The sequence below is a fragment of the Bos taurus genome, chromosome 18 (assembly GCF_002263795.3).
Source record: "Bos taurus isolate L1 Dominette 01449 registration number 42190680 breed Hereford chromosome 18, ARS-UCD2.0, whole genome shotgun sequence".
NCBI classification, from domain to species: Eukaryota; Metazoa; Chordata; class Mammalia; order Artiodactyla; family Bovidae; genus Bos; species Bos taurus.
The window spans coordinates 51,979,463-52,000,663 of record NC_037345.1 but is presented as its reverse complement, the minus strand read 5'-3'; the positions used below and the strand labels follow the sequence as shown (position 1 = coordinate 52,000,663).

The following is a 21,201-nucleotide window of genomic DNA, read 5'->3' as shown; positions in this document are numbered from 1 at the left end:
TGAAATAACAAGTGTAACAAGATAAACACTGTTTGACTTCACTCATACAAAGTAGTCAGATTCATAGAAACACAAAGTTAAATGGCAAATGCCAGAGTTTGGGAGGAGAGGGTAGAGAAGATACTGTTTAATGCGTCTGAATTTTCAGTTTTGCAGGATAAAAAGGGTCTAGAGATTGGTTGCACAACGATGTAAATATGTTTAACACTACTGAACTGTTTAAAAAAATTAAGGTCTGATCTGAAAAAGAAATAGTGATGTAGCAGAGTCTATGTGAAGTAAGAAAATACTGGCACACAGTATGCACAGTTCAGCTTTGGGTAAGGCTGTGACTAAAGTCCCAGAAGAAAACTCCACAGTTGTGATAATGTATGTGAAGAACATTTATGCAGAATATGAAAACTGGCAGGGACTTCCCTGGTGGTCCAGTGGCTAAGACTCTGTGCTCCCAAAGCAGAGAGACTGAACTCAGTTCCACTGAAATAAAATGAGAGAGGGGTTTTCAGCGCTGGACAAACTAGTGGGAAAGTGCCGGAGAACAGAGGGGAGGTTGGTCCAAGGGATGGCCCAGCACAATGACTTACTCCTGTGTTTGCAGTGTTCTTTGCTGTGATCAGGCATCTGCTGTTGCTAATTTGGCTCCTGCCCCACCATACACAGAGCCTGGGGGACAGGGGTACTATCTTCCTTAATGATGACATTTTGAAGGGATGGCTCCCAGGTCCCTGAGAAAGATATTCCTGGGCTGTAAAACTGGCAAGCAGCTGGGAGAGGATCTACCTACATTTCAAAGGGACAGGGAAAGAATCGGCAATGACAAGTTTTCTAAAGTAAATGCTCTAAGAAAAGGGAGGCTGGGGTTTCCTGTAGTCAGGAAAAAACCCCGTGTCGAGTTATAGTCAAGCTTAGGAAACCATTAAGGCTGTCCTGGTCACTGCCTCTGCCCGTCCATCTGTGGGCTTATGACTCTAGGTCTCTGCATCTGCCTGGTGCCCACCCCATATAGCACAGTGAGTGGGTATGACCCCAGCAAGCAGTGTCTTCAAGCAGTGAGAAGCAAGGTGGATCAGGCGGTGAGGACCTGGGGTCTCTGTCACAGGCCCCACTGCCCATCTGGAAGTCCCCATCTGCCCAATGTCTGAGCGTCCACGTGGGTGTGTCCGCATCCTTGGGCAACAGTGTATGTCTCCAATCATCTGACTGTGTCTGTCCCCTCCAGTGTTTTTAAATTTATTCATTTAACAATCTAGGGACTTCCCTGGTGGTCCACTGACTAAGACTCCACTCTCTTGCAGGGCCTGGGTTGGATCCCTGGTCAGGGAATTAGACCCCATATGCAGCCATTAAAGATCCCGTGTGCCACAACTAAGACCCAGCACAGCCAAATTAGGGGGAAAAAAAAAAAAAAGAATCTGACTTGCAATTCAGGGGACATGGGTTCGATCCCTGGCCAGGAACTAAGATCCCACATCCCACAGAGCAGTTGTGCCATGACTGGAGAGTCCATGCGCCACAACCAAAGGTCCCACGTGATGCAACTAAGATCCAACACTGCCAAATAAATAAAACATTTAAAACAATCTAATAAAAATCTATCAAATACCTTCTGTGGGCATGTCTGGCTCATCAGGTCTGGGTTGATTTGTCTGTCTAGATTTGCATCAGTTCACACCAGGTGTGTCTGTTTTTCTGCATCGCATGAGTAACTGCCTCTCTGGGAGGCTCTATCTCCCTGTCAGTTTGTCAGGCCTTTGATTCACTCATTCCTGCTGCTGCTGCTGCTGCTAAGTCACTTCAGTCGTGTCCGACTCTGTGCGACCCCATAGACGGCAGCCCACCAGGCTCCCCCGTCCCTGGGATTCTCCAGGCAAGAACACTCATTCCTACATCATCACAAACATCCCCTGAGGCCCCTGAGGAATTCACAGCCTGATGGAGGAGACAGACGTTAGCCTAACCCAGAGTGACCAAGGCTGGGAGACAGGGAGGTGCTTGAGGCCGAGGGTGAGGGGATGATGGTTGGGGCAGGGGTGCAGGTCAGGGAAGGCTTCAGGGAGGAGGTGATGTTTGCTTCTCTGGGTCAGGAGGCATGGTCCCCTACTGGTGGCATGTATCAGGGTAAAGGAAAAGAAGTTGGAGGCCACGTGTGCCCAGTTCAGACTAGAACACAGTGCTGGGGGAGTGGGGGGTAGACAGTCCCCAAAACACAAGTCCCCCAAAATGAAGGGTTACAAGGCCCCAGCCCCTCCTCCCTCAGACCCAGGAGTCCAGGCCCCCAGCCCCTCCTCCCCCAGACCCAGTGTCCAGGTCCCCATCATGATTATCTAGGAGGAGACTAGCCCAAGAAGGGGAGGGCGGGGGTGGAGGAATGCCAGCCTGCCTGGGTAGCCAGGATGCCTGGGGCTTGGCTTGGAGAACCAGCCAGGCAGAAGTCAGAGCAGGAGGAGCTGTCCTCCGTGTCTCCACTCAGGTCCACAACATGGCAGTGGGAGTCGCCAGAGTCATCCTGCTGGGCCTCTTTGGGCCTGTCCTCTGCCTGACCGATGTCCAGACTCCTGAGTCCAGTGGTAAGAAGGGCAGCTGGGTGGGCGGAAGCAGGACTCTTCTAGGTCCCAGGGAGCCAAGAGAGTGGGGGCCAGATTCCAGGGACACAGGGAAAAGTGAACTGGAGGCCCTGACTCCTGGTCTGAGGGAGGAGGGGCTGGGGGGCCTGGACCCCTGGGTCTGAGGGAGCAGGGGCTGGGGGTCTGGACCCCTGGGTCTGGGGGAGGAGGGCCTGGGGGCCGGGACCCCTGGGTCTGAGGGAGAAGGGGCTGGGGGCCTAGACCCCTGGGTCTGGGGGAGGAGGGGCTGGGGGCCTGGACGCCTGGGGCTGGGGGAGAAGGGGCTGGGGGCCTAGACCCCTGGGTCTGGGGGAGGAGGGGCTGGGGGCCTGGACTTCTGGGTCTGGGGGAGGAGGGGCTGGGGGCCTGGACCCCTGGGTCTGGGGGAGGAGGGGCTGGGGGCCTGGACCCCTGGGTCTGGGGGAGGAGGGACTGGGGGCCTGGACCCCTGGGTCTGGGGGAGGAGGGGCTGGGGGCCTGGACCCCTGGGTCTGCGGGAGCAGGGGCTGGGGGCCTGGACCCCTGGGTCTGGGGGAGGAGGGGCTGGGGGCCTGGACCCCTGGGTCTGGGGGAGGAGGGGCTGGGGGCCTGGACCCCTGGGTCTGGGGGAGGAGGGGCTGGGGGCCTGGACCCCTGGGTCTGGGGGAGGAGGGACTGGGGGCCTGGACCCCTGGGTCTTGGTCAGAGAGACTGTGTCCTCTCCCTTCTCTTCCCCTCCTCTGGTCTTCCCACACCACTCACTTGCTCCACTATCTCTGGTTCACTACTCCAGCCTTTCTCATCCTCTTTGCCCATGTCCCCATTCATTCAAAGGTACTTCTGGGGAGGCATGGGGGCTCTTTTTAGAACTGGCAGGAAACCTTGACTCAGGCAACCTCTTCCCCTACAGGGACACAGTCATATCAGGATTGAAGTGGCTACAAATTTGAGATATTTGAGAGATGGGAAGGGGGTTATGCTTGCACACAACTTTGTGTGTGTACGTGTGCTCATCCACAGAAAGAAGAGAGTACTATTTCTGTGCGTGTCCATGAGTCAACATGTGCTGTGGGTCTCTGTGCTTGTGTGTGTGTACATCTATAGCAGGTTTTAGTGTCTGGGTATTTGAACAAATATTTTCATGGGTCTGTTCATCTTTGATCCTCACTTTTCTTTGCGAAAGAGATGTGAGTACAATTTTGCATCTCTGCTTCTCTTTGTGCATCTCTATGACAGGTAGGCCTGTATTTCTCCCTGTGTATGTGTGTTTGGGTATTATGACGCGTGTCTGTCTCTCTGTGTGTCTCTTGTGTGTCTCTATGAATCTTGTATCTGAATATGATTTTAAGTTGCCTGATTTTGTAGGTCTCTTTTTTTGTATGTCTCTATCTTCGCCTAATTGTAGGCTCTGATTTTCTTTGTGATTCTTGGGTCTGTATTTTTCTCTCTCTGGGTATGAGTTCCTGTGTTCCTGGGTCTGTGTGTTGTGACTGTTTCTGTATCCACACATATTTCTGTCTGAGAGTCTGAATTTTGTATGTATGAGATACCTTGGTTTAGAGAGTTTCTATCGGAGGGTCTGGGTGGTACTTGTGTGTGAATGTAGAACTCTACATGAACGCATACAGGGTACTCTGTGTACATTTCTGAGATTGGCATGAGCCTGTGTCAATTTTGTTATTTTGCGTTTACAGCAGTGTTTCTGTGTTCTGTCCAGGTACTGCAGGGACTGGCTGTGTGTGTGTATTTGTGTGCATCCCGGTACTTGTACTAGAGTGCTTGTTTTCCATCAGCAGCCTTTTAGTACTACTGGATATTGTGCGTTTTGTTGGGAGAGGGGAAGGCCGAGCAGGAGTGAATTGCTTCCTCCTTTATCAAAATCTTAGAGGACTTCCTGGAAGAGGGTGGAAATTTGGAACAGCCTGGGGGGAAAAACTGGACTGGCAGGTGCAGAGGCCAATACCCTTGCCAAGAGTCAGGCATAGTCATGAGCAGCCACACCAGCAGACCCTGCTTCTCTCAAGGCAACAAGGCCTGTCACCTCTCAGAGCAGAAGGGCCTGGTTGTCATCTTTAGGACGGAGCCCCAAGTGCCTGGCCCAAGCTCATCGCGGGCCTGTTCCTCTCACCGTATCCCTGCTCTCCCCAGGCTCCCAGGCCCAGCAATGCTACAGCTTCCAACACATCTACTTCGGGCCCTTTGACCTCAGTAATGTGAACTTCAGCAATGTCTCCTGTCCGCAGGGATGCTCTGAGGCTGTCTTGTCCCTGAACACTGGTGAGGGGCAGGAAACGCAGGATAAGAAAGGGAAGGGGGACAGGGCACGGGGACGGGGGTGAAACATCAGCCAGGTGGGGTGGGAAAAGGGGGATGCAGTAGGAGACAAAGGATGGGGAGGAACTGGGTAGAAGAGGAGAGGAAAGACGGCGGTAGAGGTGGGGAGGTGGAGGGAAGAGGAAGCGGGAGAGAATGAAGGAGTGGGAGGTGGGAGGAGGGAGGAGTGGTGGAGTGAAGGGGTGGGAGGTGGGAGGAGGAGACCGTGCGGAGCCAGGAAGGGGCGACAGAGAGCAGACAGGAGAGAGAGAAAAGGAGGAGAAAAGGGCTGGTGGTGTGGGGCGGAGGGCGGGGGGCGCGGCGGGGAAGGGACGTAGGGAGAGCGGAGTTTGACAGAGAAGCGAGGGAGGAAGAGAAGGGCAGGGCAGCAGGGAGAAGAGAAGCCAGGCTGAGAGGAGAGTGGAGGAGGAGAGGAGACCGGAGGAAGAGACTTGAGACTACAGGGAGAGGAATGGGTGTGGGAGAGGAGGGCGGGCTGGAGAAGCAGTGCCCCAGACTCCATCCCCTCGCCCCCAGGGTACCGCTCCTCAGTGACCTTGGTACAGAAGGGCTGCTGGAGAGGCCCGCTTACGGGCCAGATGCTGTCGGATGACAAGTCGCTGCCGCCTGACTACTCGGTGGTGCGCCGCTGTGCCACCGACTTGTGCAACGCGAACCTCCAGACCCACGACTCCCTCCCCAATCTGAGCCCGGGTAGGCGAGAGGGCGGGGCTGGGCGTGGGGCGGGACGGCCCTCCGCGGCGTGCGGGGGCGTGGCCTCCGCTGGGCTCCTCCTCCCCGGCGCGCAGGCATTCCAGCCTTCCAGTCGAGCAAGGTGGGCTGCCTGGCGCAGAGCGCGCGCCCCACGCCCGGACGGCGGACGGTGGGTGACCTGACTGTGCCTCCACGCTCTCTTGGCAGCGCCCAACCCGCCGACGCTCAGCGGCACCGAATGCTACGCCTGCGTGGGGATCCACCCAGAGGACTGCACCCCGGAGAAGTCCCGGCGGGTCCAGTGTCACCAGGACCAGAGCGTCTGCTTCCAGGGCAATGGACGAATGACCCTTGGTGAGGTGCTGGGAGGGCCTGAGCAAGGGGCGTGGAGGCAGGGCAGGACTGACTGAGACACGGCCCTGGTCTGAGGAAGGAGGCTTGGCCCTGGCCTGGGGGAGGAGGCATGGCCCTGGTCTGAAGAAGGAGGCATGGCCCTGGTCTAAGGAGGGGACTGGAAGGAAGTCCGAGGACCCAGTCATGGCCTTGGCCTCTGAGGTGGAGGTTCAGGTGTGGCTGCCTCCCTCGGTCCTGACCCCTCCTCACCACCCCTTTCCCAGGCAATTTCTCAGCCCCTGTGTACATTCGAACCTGCCAGCGGCCCTCCTGCACCATCAAAGGCACCACCAGCCCCTGGACAAACATCGACTTGCAGGGCTCCTGCTGTGAGGGGGACCTCTGCAACAGGGACTCCCTGACCCAGCCCTTCACCAGCGCCTCGGACACTGCCGCTCCCCGGGTGCCCCATGTCACAGTCCTGCTCCTTGTGGTCTCCCTGCTGGGTGGTGCTCTGGGAGGACCCCTCGGGCTCTCCTCATAGTCAGTCCCTCCAGCCTCTTCCTGAGTGGGATGCTGGGGGCAGGGGACACACATCCACTTCTGATTGCTTCACTCCCTGGAATGTGGAAAATCAGAGTTACACACCTGTCTCTCTCTCTCCCTCCCTCCCTCCTGCTTCCCTACTGATGCCTAGCCCTTACCTGGTCAGCAGGCCTGGAAGAAACTGGGCAAGGTCCCCAGAACCCCAGGGTGGGGAGAAATGGCCACATTCCACATAAAGAGCAAATCTGATCCCGTGCTGAGCACCAAACAGGCCCAGCCTCCCCGCAGCCCATTTCCTGTTGTGGGTTTCCTGGTCTGAGGCTCTCCCAGAACCTAACCAGCTCCAGCAGGGACCTACAAGGATGTCTTTACTAGTACCATCATGGGAGACTTGAAAGGCACTATAACCAGCATATCCTAGACATTAGGAGCCCAGACCCTGAAGCCAGGCTACATGGGTTCAAATCCCACCTCTACTGTTTAGCCTGTGGGTGACCTTGGGTGGTTACTTAACCTCACTGAGACTGTGTTTCCTCACCTGTTGGGCAGAGGTGAAAATAAAGCCTACAATAAAGACAAGACCTACTTCACCGTGGTTGTGGGCAGAATTTAACGAGATGAACGTGGAGTACCAAGGACAAAACTGCCACCCACTGTCATGGTCCTCACGTCACAGACGAGCAGATGTGATGCTTCCAAAGGCACTTGACTGACCTCGTGTATCGCATGAGTGGGGAGCGTGACTCCAAGCCCTGTGAACCCCTAGGCAACTCTGCCTCACAAACATATGAATGTTGATTGACTTGATAGAAAAACACTTGAGACCCCGCAATCCCACTCCTGGGCACATACCCTGAGGAAACCATAACTGAAAAAGATCTGTACCCCGGTGTTCACTGCAGCGCTATTTACAGTAGCCAAGATGTGGAAGCAACCTAAGTGTTCTTTACAGATGAATAGATAAAGAAGATGTGGCACATCTTTATCACTCATTCATAAAAAGGAACAAAATTGGGTCATTTGTAGTGACGTGGATTTGGGCTTCCCAGGTGGCGCCAATGGTAAAGAACCAGCCTGCCAATTCAGGAGACTTAAGACACACAGGTTCAATCCCTGCATAGGGAAGATCCCCTGGAGGAGGGCTTGGCAACCCACTCTGGTATTCTTGCATGGGGAATCCCATGGATGGAGGAGCCTGGCAGGCTATGGCCCTTAGGGTCTCAAAGAGTCAGACACAACTGAAGCGACTTAGCACGAATGAAGAGTCTTAGCACGACTCTAGCTGACCTAGAGTCTGTCATTCAGAGTGAAGTAAATCAGAAAGAGAAAAAAAAATCATATATTAACACATATATATAGAATGTAGAAAAATGGTGCTGATGAACCTGTTTGCAGGGCAGGAATAGAGACAAAGATGTAGAGAATGGGCTTGTAGACACAGGGCAGGGAAGGGGAGGGTGGGACGAATTGAGAGAGTAGCATTAAGTAGTGTCCATGTGTAAAACATATAGCTACTGGGAAGCTACTGTATAGCACAGGGAGTTCAGCTTGTGCTCCGTGATGACTTAAGAGGGGTGGGGTGGGAGATGGGGTGGGAGGGAGGCTCTAGAGGGAAAGGATATATGTATACATGTGGCTGATTCACTTTGTTAAACAGCAGAAACCAACACAACATTGTAAAGCAATTCTACTCCGATGAAAAAAAAAAATCAAAATTTAAAAAAGAAAGAAAGAAAAACACTTGAAGCAAAGCCGAACCAGGCAAAACTGTCTAACCTATGGGGATCAGGGAAGATATCCTGAAGGAAGTAAACCTTAGGCAAACTCATAAAGGATAAAGCGTGCGAGCTCAGTCGTGTCTGACTCTGGGATCCCATGGACTGTAGCCTGCCAGGCTCCTCTGTCCATGGGATTTCCCAGGCGAGAATACTGGAGTGGGTTTCCATTTCCTTCTCCAGGGGTTCTTCCTGACCCAGGGATCCAACCCATGTCTCCTGCGTTGCAGGAGGAGTCTTTACCACTGAGCCACCAGGGAAGCCCAAAAGATAAAGAGGAACTGGCAAAGTAGGAGGAAGGGCATTCTAGGAGGAGGAGATAGCCTGGACAGATCTGGAGGTAGCAAGGGACTCAGGGTGTGTGGGACATTTACACAAGCTCGTGAACTTCATAGAAATGGAACCCTCCAGCACATCTGTTTGCACACAGGTTTTACAAAGTCCCTTCACATCATTTCCCCACAAACTGAATCCTCCCAATGACCCAACGAGGAAGCAAAAAAAGGGAACCGCATGCCCATTTTGCAGAGAACTTGCCCAAGGCACAATGAGAATAATTTTCAGAGTAAGTGATGTAGCAAGAATGTATCCTCGTATCTTCAACTTCACCCCAACAGGCAGCCTTGTGGGGAGGTGGGCGTCTCAGAAACGCTCCTACACTCCTCTGAGGTCATGGGGAGAAGGGCTCTCAATGCCTGTACATCCTGACTTAGGCAGGGAAGCTGAATGTCATTATCTATTCATTCGTCTCCTTTACTGAGCACCTTCTGTGTGCCACCTGATGTGAATAGTGACTCACTGGAAAAGACCTCGATGCTGGGAAAGATTGAGGGCAGGAGGAGAAGCGGGTGACAGAGGATGAGATGGTTGGATGGCATCACCCACTCAATGGACATGAGTTTGAGCAAACTCAGAGAGACAGTAAAAGACAAGGAAGCCTGGTGTGCTATAGTCCATGAGGTCGCAGAGTCGGATACGACTGAGCAACTGAACTGAACTGAACTGTGTGCCAGGCACCATTCTCGCTGCTGGACATACAGCAGTGAACAAAACAGGCAAACATCTCTACCTTCAAGGTAATGATTTTTCTCGTGGGGGGTGCAGAATTGGAATTTTATTACAAATGTGGTTTAAACCTGGGCTGGTTCAGTCTGATGCGGACTTGGCTAGGCTAGGCTACAGTACCAGTTAGTCATTCAAATGCTAATCTCAGTGCTGCCTGGGAGGTATTTTTTAGATGTGATTAAAGTCTGTGATCAGTTGACTTTAACTTCAGTAGATTACCCTAAAATCATCTGGCTGGGCCTGATTCAATCAGTTCAAAGGCATCAAAAGCAGAGGTAAGGCTTCCCTGCAAAAGAAATCTACCTAGGTGAGACTTCCCTGGTGGCTCAGTGGTTCAGAACCCGCCTGCCAATGCAGGGGACATGGTTCAATCCCTGGTCCAGGAAGATCCCACATTTGGCAGAGCAACTAAACCCATGCACTGCAATTTACTGAGCCCGTGCTCTAGAGCCCTCATCCCACAACTACTGAAGCCTTCATGCTTAAAGCCCATGCTCTGCAACAGGAGAAACCACTGCAATGAGAGAACTGTGGGCGAAAACTAGAGAGTAACCTCGGCTGGCTGCAACTACAGAAAGCCCATGCACAGCAATAAAGATTCAGCATGACCAAAAATAATAAATAAGTAAATTAAAATGTTTAAAAATTTAAAAAGCACACAGAAAGATTCTGGGGAGTGGTGGCATTCTCTCTATGTGTGTGGTGATTTCCTGGGGGTCCACAAATGTAATTTTTTTCAATGAATTTAATTGGAGGAAAATTACAATATTGTGATGGTTTTTGCCACACATCAACATGAATTGGCCACAGGTATACATGTGTCTCCACCATCCTGAACCCCCCGCACACCTCCCCCATGAATGTAATTTGTCCAGTGTGCTTAGTCGCTCAGTCATGTCTGGCTCTTTCCAACTCCATGGACTGTAGCCCGCCAGGCTTCTCTGTCTATAGGATTCTCCAGGCAAGAACACTGGAGTGGGTAGACATGCCCTCCTCCAGGGGATCTTCCCAACCCAGGGATCGAACTCAGGTCTCCAGCATTGCAGGCCGATTCTTTCTGTAAAGAATCTGAGTCACCAGGGAAGCCCAAGAATACTGGAATGGGTAGTCGATCCCTTCTCTAGGGGATCTTCCCAACCCAGGAATCAAACCAGGGTTGCCTGCATTGCAGATGGATTCTTTGCCAGATGAGCGAGCAGGGAAGCTCCTATTTGCCCAATATATATCTCTATATTGTATGCATTTATGCATGTGTGGTATACTGCAAAAAAATACTAATGACAACAGTAAAGTCAGACCTAGAGCCTAAGACCCCCACATTGTGGCTCTTCAATCTTTAGTGACAGAGGTCAGGATACTGGCTGTCTCTGGTGCATCAGGTGGAAGAGGGGACAGGAGAACCTCTTGAGATAATGGAATTGCTCTATGACTAGCTTGAGGTGACAGTCATACATGTCTACACACAGGTAGAACTGCATCAGTCCGGACACTTAAGATGTGTGACCTTTGCAATGCGTAAGCCATACCTCCACAAAAGGAAACTTAAAAGTATGACATATAATTAAATGATCTCATGTCTGGGATTTGCATGAAAATAATATAGGAAGTGAGGAAATGGGTGGAGGCACTGATGAAATGCAATTAACCATGAGTTGGTATTTGTTAGACGGGTACGTGGAGGCTTATTATACTCTTCTGTTCACTTCTGTTTGTTTGAAGTTTTCCATAATAATATACATGTCTCTGTGTGTGTATACATGAACTGATAGATGGACAGAACAACTACCATTTGAGCCCAGTGACCCAGGCACACCCTCCCTTCAGAACTCAGATGCCTGCCTCCTCTCAATGGTCTACATGGTCCAGTGTCTGGATCCTGCTCACATCGATCGCCCTTCTCCTGTGAGTCCCTTGCCCTCCCCAGGTTAATGCAAATGGAGCTTAGGTCAGCACCAAGGATAGATCCACACACTGGGTCTCAGAACCACAGACAGCAACTCAACTAATAAGTGGGACAAAGGACAGGGCAATGAGGAAATGACATCCTTCCCACTTCCAGGGCAGTGTGGAACAGGGTGAGAGGGCAGAGTCAAAGCACAGCCAATCAGTACTATTGAATAAGAGCAGTCCTTCAACCAATAGCCACTGAGCATATCCTGTGCCCACCACTGTTCTAAACATTCGGGATGGCAAAATCCCTGTCCTGAACAACTTGAAAGAGAAGAAAACAGGATCATTTAATAATCCTAAGGGCCATGATAAAGACATAGTAGTGAGATGTGATATAGAGTTATTTATGGGGCAGGAGAGAACCATTTCTGGGTTGTATTTTGTTTTCTGGTATTTTTGTGGCAGGGAGGAGGCCCTGTGGAATCCTAGTTCCCTGACCATGCCACTTGCATTGGAAGCTTGAAGTCTTAGTCACTGGACCACCTGGTAAGTCCCAAAGGGAAGTGGATCTTTTTTTTAGGTTGCACTGGACAGCATGCTGAACTTCCCCGACCAGGAATCAAACCCACCCGAATCAAACCCTTGCAGTGGAAGCACAGAATCTTAACCACTGGACTACCAGGAAGTCCAAGGACCATTTCTGAAGAAGTGGTCAAGGAAGAGACTATATTGAACAGAGAACCGGATGAAGTAAAGAAATGATCCAAGAGGAGACTGAAGATAAAAGCATTCAGGCAGAGAAAAGTAAGCACCAAGATGTTGAGGCAGGAAACAGCATGGCATGTTTGAAGATCAGCAAGAAGGTCAATGTGGGGGAGCAAAGTGGAAGGGACAGTGGCCAGAGGAGTTGTTAGTAAGATAGACAAGATAGGAATAGACATACAGAGAGAAAAAGATAAAGAGAGACAGGAAAATAGGAAAGACAAGCAGAGCCTGAAAGAATAAAAAAAGACCCAGAGGCAAAAAGAAATTAAGGACTTCTCTGGTGGTCCAGTGGTTAAGACTCTGCATTTGCAATGCAGGGGGCACAGGATGGATCCTTGGTAGGGGAACTAAGATCCCACATGTTGCACAGTGTTGCCAAAAAATAAAAATAAGTTTTAAAAAAGAGAGAAGTAAAATAACACTATTCTATTATCTATTGTATTACCTATTCACATATACATATTTATGGGCTTCCCTTGTGGCTCAGGTTCAGTCCCTGGGTTGGGAAGATCCCCTGGAGGAGGGCATGGCAACCCACTCCAGTATTGCTGCCTGGAGAATCCCCATGAACAGAGAAGCCTGGCAGGCTACAGTCCATGGGGTTGCAAAGAGTGAGCATCACATGACTGAGTGACTAAGCACAGCACACAGCATATTCATATATACATACTTTTTATGATGAAAAACTTCAAACAGAAAAGTGAACAGAAAAGTGTAATATTGTTTATTGTATAACGAACCACTTCAAAATTTAGTGTCTTCTTTCTGATAATTCATTGTATTTTTATTATTGTATCTTCTATTTAAAAAACTTATTTATTTTTAAATGGAGGATAATTGTTTTAATGTTGGTTTCTGCCATATATCAACAGGATTCAGCCATAGGTGTACATATGTTCACTCCCTCTAGAAAGATGGTACTAATGAGCCTATCTGAATCTATGCTATGTGTGACCCCATAGACGGTAGCCTACCAGGCTCGCCCGTCCCTGGGATTCTCCAGGCAAGAACACTGGAGTGGGTTGCCATTTCCTTCTCCAATGCATGAAAGTGAAAAGTGAAAGTGAAGTCGCTCGGTCGTGTCCGACTCTTAGGGACCCCATGGACTGCAGCCTACCAGGCTCCTCCATCCGTTGGATTTTCCAGGCAAGAGTACAGGAGTGGGGTGCCATTGCCTTCTCCGTATCCGAATCTGCAGGGCAGCAATGAAGATGCAGACATATTTGTGGACACAGCTGGGGGGAAAGGGGAGGGGGTGGAATGAATTGAGAGAGTACCAACATTTAGTGCCGTAAAACAAAAAAGTTACTTCTCATGATTCTGGGGGTTGACAAGGCAATCCTGCTGATTTCTCTGGAATTTACTCATGCAACTGCAACAGATGGGGCGGGACTGGGACTTGTGGCCAGGGTGCTTTGTTTCTCCTCTGCGTGGCCACTCCATGTGACAAGCTTGGGCTTCCTTTCAGCATGGAGTCTTAGAGTTCCAGCCTTTAGTTCTCTTAAGAACTGGACCTGGATCTGGCCCAGCATCATTTCTGCTACATTGCCATGAGTCAAAGCAAGTCACAAGCCAGCCAGATGGAAACAGAAAGGACGCAGAGTCTACCTGTTGGAGGGAGAAGCCACCTGCCAGCACAAAGGAGGAGGAATTACTGGAGCCAGCTTGGGAGACAAAGTGCCACAAGGGCTTAACATATGCCAGGCCCTTTGTATGTGTGTGTGTGTGTGTGTGTGTGTGTAATTAGTCGCTCAGTTGTGTCTGACTCTTTGTGACCCCATTGACTATATAATCTGCCAGGCTCCATACATTTCCCAGGCAAGAATACTGGAGTGGGTTGCCATTTCCTTCTCCAGGGGATCTTCCCAACCCAGGGATCAAACCTGCATCTATGTCTTGCACTGGTAGGCAGACTCTTTACCACTGAGCCATGGGGCACTGCACCTAATCCTCAAGCAACCTTATGACACAGGGTATCAGTTCAGTTCAGTTCAGTCGCTCAGTCGTGTCCGACTCTTTGCAACCCCATGAATCGCAGCACGCCAGGCGTCCCTGTCCAGCACCATCTCCCAGAGTTCACTCAAACTCACATCCATCGAGTCGGTGATGCCACCCAGCCATCTCATCCTCTGTTGTCCCCTCTTCCTCCTGCCCCCAATCCCTCCCAGCATCAGAGTCTTTTCCAATGAGTCAACTCTTCGCGTGAGGTGGCCAAAGTACTGGAGTTTCGGCTTTAGCATCATTCTTTCCAAAGAACACCCAGGACTGATCTCCTTTAGAATGGACTGGTTGGATCTCCTTGCAGTCCAAGGGACTCTCAAGAGTCTTCTCCAACACCACAGTTCAAAAGTATCAATTCTTCGGCGCTCAGCCTTCTTCACAGTCCAACTCTCACATCCATACATGACTACTGGAAAAACCATAGCCTTGATTAGACGGACCTTTGTCGGCAAAGTAATGTCTCTGCTTTTGAATATGCTGTCTAGGTTGGTCATAACTCTTCTTCCAAGGAGTAAGCATCTTTTAATTTCATGGCTGGAGTCACCATCTGCAGTGATTTTGGAGCCCCAAAAAATAAAGTCTGACACTGTTTCCACTGTTTCCCCATCTACTTCTCATGAAGTGATGGGACCAGATGCCATGATCTTAGTTTTCTGAATGTTGAGCTTTAAGCCAACTTTTTCACTCTCTTCTTTTACTTTCATCAACAGGCTTTTTACTTCCTTCTCACTTTCTGCCATAAGGGTGGTGTCATCTACATATCTGAGGTTATTGATATTTCTCCTGGCAACCTTGATTCCAGCTTGTGCTTCTTCCAGCCCAGCGTTTCTCATGATGTACTCTGCATATAAGTTTAATAAGCAGGGTGACAATATACAGCCTTGACGTACTCCTTTTCCTATTTGGAACCAGTCTGTTGTTCCATGTCCAGTTCTAACTGTTGCCTCCTGACCTGCATATAGGTTTCTCAAGAGTCAGGGCAGGTGGTCTGGTATGCCCATCTCTTTCAGAATTTTCCACAGTTTATTGTGATCCACACAGTCAAAGGCTTTGACATAGTCAATAAAGCAGAAATAGATACTTTTCTGGAATTCTCTTGCTTTTTTGATGATCCAGCAGATGTTGGCAATTTGATCTCTGGTTCCTCTGCCTTTTGTAAAACCAGCTTGAACATCTGGAAGTTCACGATTCACGTATTGCTGAAGCCTGGCTTGGAGAATTTTGAGCATTACTTTACTAGCGTGTGAGATGAGTGCAATTGTGTGGTAGTTTGAGCATTCTTTGGCATTGCCTTTCTTTGGGATTGTGACACAGGGTATAATCATCCTAATTTCACAGGTCTCACAGCACAAACAGCTAGGGACAGCAGAGCTGGACATGAACTTGGGTCTGTCTCTAAACCAGGCCGTATATGTGTTACGTTATTATGTTCCACCCAAAAAAGTCAGTAACGGTGGCCATGTCAAGATTTAACCCAACTGACCCAAAGTCTCTAGACACCAATATTGTGAGACTGATAGTTTAGTTGTTAAGTCCTGTCTGATTCTTTGCGGCTTCTTTTGGACTCTAGCCTGCCAGGCTCCTCTTCCCATGGGATTTCCCAGGCAAGAATACCGGAGTGGGTTGCCACTTCCTTTTCCAGGGGATCTTTCTGACCCAGAGATCGAACCCTGGTCTGCTGCTTTGCAGGCGGATTCTTTATATATACATATACATGACTTAATAAAACAAATTGTTTTTAATTGGTAGAGAACACAGAAATACAAAGGATAGAATAAAAACAGAGAGGCATGCATTTGGCGACAAATACCAGGAGACAGAAACTCAGAAGCAAGGCCAGTGAGTACAGAGAGAGAGAAGCAGATTCACACAGACAAGGCAAAAACAAGAGAGAGGTTGACAGAACCACAGGGTCTCCCTCCTTTAGCCAGGGATCCCTAGGGCAGGGATTTTGTCTGTGTTGTTATTACTGTACCCCGAATGCTTACAGCAGTATCTGACACTCAGTAGGTACTCAATAGATGGATTGTTTAGTCAAGTCGTGTCTGACTCTTTTGTGACCCCATGGACTCTAGCCCGCCAGGCTCCTCTGTCCATGGGATTTCCTAGGCAAGAGTGGAGTGGGTTGCCATTTCCTTCTCCAGGGCATCTTCCTGACCCAAGGATCAAACTCTCCTCTCCTGCATTCCAGGCAGGTTCTTTCCCTGGTGGCTCAGATCATAAAGAATCCGCCTGCAATGTAGGAGACCCAGGTTCCATCCCTGGACGATCCTCTGGAGAAGGGGATGGCTACCCACTCCGGTATTCTTGTCTGGAGAATTCCATGGATAGAGGAACCTGGCGGGCTACAGCCCATGGGGTTACAAAGAGTCGGACATGACAGAGCAACTAACACTTTTTTTTTTTCCCTTTACCATCTGAGCCAATAGGCAAGCCCAACAGATGAACATTATACTGGAAATGAGTTCGGGTAAACTCCAGGAGTTGGTGATGGACAGGGAGGCCTGGCGTGCTGCAGTCCATGGGGTCGCAAAGAGTCGGACGCGACTGAGCGACTGAACTGAACTGAGACTGAAGAAACAGAGAGCATGCAGTTCCCCCAAAATACCACCAGGTGGCAGGATCCCAAGGCCCTGACGCCTCCTAATGCGTAAATCCAAAAGACAGCGGTTGGAGGATTTGACGCTACAGGCCTCGGACTTTCAGGATGTCTTCCCCCCGGGCTGAGCCCCGCCTTTCCCTGCACGAGCCCTGGGCGACGAGTGACCTTTCCGTCTGAGACAACCTCTTTACCCGCTCCGCCGAGTTAAACACCTCTTTGTCTTGGCCCCTTCCGGCTGGGCCCCAAGGCATGTGGGTCCTTTCCAGGCCCGGAGATGGGGCTGGGATGAAGGTGGGGCAGCTGGGAGGAGGCCAAGTGAAAGTCCTAAGGACTTGCAAATAAGTTCTAGTCTTCCCGGACCGGCGCTGTGGGATTCAGGCCCGCTCCTCCCTCAGACCCAGGGGTCCAGACCCCCAGCCCCTCCTCCCTCAGACCCAGGGGTCCAGACCCCCAGCCCTTCCTCCCCCAGACCCAGGGGTCCAGACCCCCAACCCCTCCTCGCTCAGACCCAGGGGTCCAGACCCCCAGCCCCTCCTCCCTCAGACCCAGGGGTCCAGGCCCCAGCCCCTCCTCCCTCAGACCCAGGGGTCCAGGCCCCAGCCCCTCCCCTCAAAGTCCCAGGCCGCTGCCCCACCCCTCCTCCGGGCAGAGACCTCCTCTGGGGCTCCCCCTCCCACTCTCTTCAGAGACCCCTCTCCCTCTGCACTCCCCCCTCCAGGCTTGAGAACAAGGCTGAGTCACAGGAAGCGCCGGGGCCCTGAGTCACCAACCCCCTCTCCGGGCTGCAGGGAGCTGGCTCTGGAGCCGCGTGTCCTACCAGCTGACCCCCACAGCCCAGAACTTCCCTGTGGAGGCAGGTGCCCTTCCCACTGAACCTCGCCGCCCACCCTGGCATCTCCCCCGCCTGCGTCTCTCCACTTTTCTCTTTTGGCTTTGGTCTCTTTGGAGGCAAAATTCCCCTCTACTCCAACTTCCAAGTCTTTGATTCTGACTCCTGCTTTCTCCTTACCTTTGGGTCTCTTCTGTCTCCATCTCTTTGAGTTTATAAAAAAAAGTTCCCACCCCTTTCTCTCCCACCATCCCCTCCCCTCTGTTCCTTCTCTGTCTGTCTGTCAGTCTCTCTGTCTTCCTCTCCTCTGGCTACAACTTTCAAGGTCTCCCTTATTGCCTCTCTTCCCTCAGTGTTTCACAGTTGCCCACAAGCATGCACGGAGGCAGTGGAGGGCCTGGGGCTAGGGGCCCGTTCTGTGGCTACCGACCCTCTCAGGCAGCTGCAGTCTGGATGTCTCTGGCCTTTGGCCCCTGAAGCGAGGCGGGGGTGGAATGGGGGTGGGGGGGGGGAGGCAAGGCTGTCCCCAGCTGTGTCCCTGAACAGGAGAGGGAAAGTGAAGCAGAGATGAGCTTAGAGAGGTCCAGAGACACCAAGCTCTAGAGACAGAGAGAGGATGAGACAGAGAGCAAGAGACAGAGACCCGGAGTTGGGGTGGGGATTCTCTGGATGTTCAGTGGTTAGGACTCTGCGCTTTCCCTGTGGAGGACCTGGGTTCAAACCCTGGTCAGGGAACTAATACCCCGCAAATCACTTGGCACAACCAAAAAAGAAAAAGGAGAGACAGAGCCTGTTAGAGACACAGACAGTGAGAACACAGAAGAGGGGCATGGAAGCAGAAGGACGAGGACAGGGAGAGAGAGCGAAATAGAAAAGCAGAGGGGTCATCGGGTATCACCTATATATGGAGTCTAAAAACATGGCACAAATAAACTTACTTACAAAACAGATATAGAGTCAGAGACACAGAAAACGAACTTATGGTCACCAAGGTAAAAGGAAAGCGAAGTTGCTCAGTTGCGTCCGACCCTTTGCGACCCCATGGACTGTAGCCTACCAGGCTCCTCCGTCCAAGGGATTTTCCAGGCAAGAATACTGGAGCGGGTTGCCATTTCCTTCTTCAGGGGATCTTCCCCACCCAGAGATGGAACTCTGGTCTCCCACATTGCAGGCAAAAGGGGGTGGGATAAATTGGGAATTTGGGATTAACGGATACCCACTACTGTATATAAAATAGAGAAACAAAAAGGACCTACTGTATAGCATAGGGAACTACATTCAATATCTTGTAATAACCTATCATGGAAAAGAATCTGAAAGAAAATATACATTTATACACGCACACACACACATATATATAACTGAATTACTTGCTGTACACCAGAATCATTGTAAATCAACTATACTTCGTAAAAATTTTAAAAAGCAGTGGGATGCAGAGACAGAGATGCTGAGAGACACAGAGACACAAAGAGAAGCAGGGTGAGAGAGAGAAACGGAACCACACAAATGCACAGAGTCAGAGGTGCTCAGAGAGAGAGAGCCGGAAGAGACAGAGGGGCTTAGAACAGAGGAAAACAGAGACCGAGAAAGACAGCCGGAGACAGAGATAAAGACGAGCCCAGAGGCTTCCAGAGTGGGAGAGACAAGAGGAGTCAGAGGCGAGGCCCCGGGGAAGCCGAGAGGGAGGAGAGGAGAAACGGAGGGCTGCAGGTGGGCGGCTGGGGTGCGGGCTGCAGTCTTGTGATCGCCCAGAGGCGGCAGCGTCTCCTTAGAGCCGGCACACGCGTGCGTCTCCATCGCGCTCCCGCCGTGTCTCCGCCTCCCATCCTGAGTGGGGATCACACGCGCGGCATGGGGCAGGGTCCCAGCCTAGGTTGTGTTTTTGTCACCGGGTGTGTCTGCGTTTGCGGTTTGGTGCCTCTGGGCGTGTCTGTGTGGGTTGTGTTGGTGTGACGCCAGGCGTGTCTGTGTGTGTCTCGTTGCCCTGTGGCTGGCCGGTCCATGGTCCTGCTTGACACGTGACTCCGGGGAAGGGAGAGGGGCTAATGTCTTGTGTGTCCCTCCTCCCCACCCAGAGTGGTGTCCATGGGTCCGTGGGCCACACCTTGAGAGGGGTTTTGTGTCACCCCGCCAGCAAGTCCTCGTGCGTTGCTGCGGGAGGGCTTTGATCTGTGTCCAGCTGTATACAGTAGAGACCCGTGAGTGACTTCTGTGCTGCTGCACGCGGGCACGTGACACACGCCATGCGGCTGTCACTCTGGGAGTCATCACGCGTCATTCTGCATTGCATCTGCTGTTCTGTACAGCAGCGCACGTGCTGTGTCTCTTTATAGGTTGTGTGTGTGTAACAGTTGTGTCTCACTCAGTGATGTGACACTGTGCTCTCCTTTCAAGGTGTATGTCCATGTTGGGGGTCTCTCCTTTCCCTGCCAGGAACACAGCCCGGCGACCACACTCAGAGTGTTGTGACTGTGTGGCTGTGTATCACACTGTACCAGAGGGTGTCCCTCTGGTGCTGTGTGGGTGTTGGTGCTGGCCTACGTGACGGATGTGTCAGTGGGCCACATCCGCCGGTTCACGGGACACAGTGTCTGTGCTGGGCAGACTGCATCCGTGTTGGGGTCATGGTGTCTTTGCGTAGTACCCTGTATATGTGGTGTTTGTGTGGCCGCTGGTGTTGGAGTGTATCATGTGCGTGGGGTGGTACGTGCTGTCTGTCAGTCTGAGGCAGTGGTGGTGTTCTATTCCGTGTATGTGGCTCTTGGGCATCAGGGCCTATGCAGCCTGTGTGCCCGGCCTCCCTCCCCCGGGCACCATTCTGTTGTGTCCTGGATGATGCAACAAAACAGCTCAGGACGTCTTATAGGGGCAGGTGCCCCCTGGGTTTCTGCGTGCATCACTGTGCCTGTAGGCTTTTCCCACACGCATCCATTCCTACTGTTCTCTGACTGTATATTTGAATGGCAGCGTGTACTTGGGTTACATTGTGTGTTGAGGTGAATCCGTGTATGTTGTGAATCATTCTATGAGCATATGTGCTGGAGACACTGTGCTAGGTGAGTGGTGACAGCCATGGGTGTGTCACTAAATGCCGTGTGTCTGCATGTATTGGGTACTGTTCCACGGGTGTGTGATGGCTGCGTACCTTGTTCATACAGATATGCTGTGCGTGGCACAGGGGGATTGCTAAGTCAATACAGATTGCGTGTTTGTGGAACACTTGTATAGGTCGTGTTTGTGTAGCTACGGACGGGCATCATCCCCTGTGCCGTGTCTGGGTGTGGCTGTTTGTGTCAGACGATGTTGTGCCAGTTTTGACCGTGATGTCCGTGCTTCTGTGTGGACAATATTTGGGTGGCCCTGTGTGCCACGGGGCGCTGCCTGCTCGCTAAGTGCCGGCGTGTGTCACACCGTGTGTGTGGTGTCTGGGTGTGGCTGTGGGTTTCAGAGCTTGTCGGGAATTGTGAGTCACTCGGTGTCAGTAGTGTTGTGTGCCCATGGGTGTTAGGTTCCGTCTCTGGCCATGCCACGGTTCAGGGTGTAATCACTGCATGTTGAGTGGTGTCCGGGTGTGGCCCAGTGTAGGTGTGTATTATACGCTGCAGACAGTTGTGTGTGACAAAGCCCATTGTGTGTTGGTGTGTGTGTGTCTTAATCCACGTGGACGCACGCCTCTTCCTTGCTCTGCCCTAAGACACACCCCCGCTCCTCCTTAGTCTGAGAAGGGGGGTTGGGGAGCCTCCCCTCTGCCCGGGGGCCTCCCCAGCACCTCCCCGCCCTGCC

The 21,201-nt window shown here is 51.5% G+C and overlaps 1 protein-coding gene across 1 annotated transcript; it reads left to right on the top strand.

Annotated features, from left to right (window-relative positions):
* The first annotated feature begins 2,431 nt into the window (after positions 1-2,431).
* Positions 2,432-7,076, top strand: LYPD5 (LY6/PLAUR domain containing 5). The gene is made up of 5 exons (NM_001105024.1): positions 2,432-2,567; positions 4,731-4,859; positions 5,433-5,609; positions 5,817-5,963; positions 6,227-7,076. The coding sequence occupies exons 1-5, from the start codon at positions 2,480-2,482 to the stop codon at positions 6,484-6,486; spliced, it is 801 nt and encodes a 266-aa protein (NP_001098494.1). The 5' UTR covers positions 2,432-2,479; the 3' UTR covers positions 6,487-7,076.
* The last annotated feature ends 14,125 nt before the right edge of the window (positions 7,077-21,201 follow it).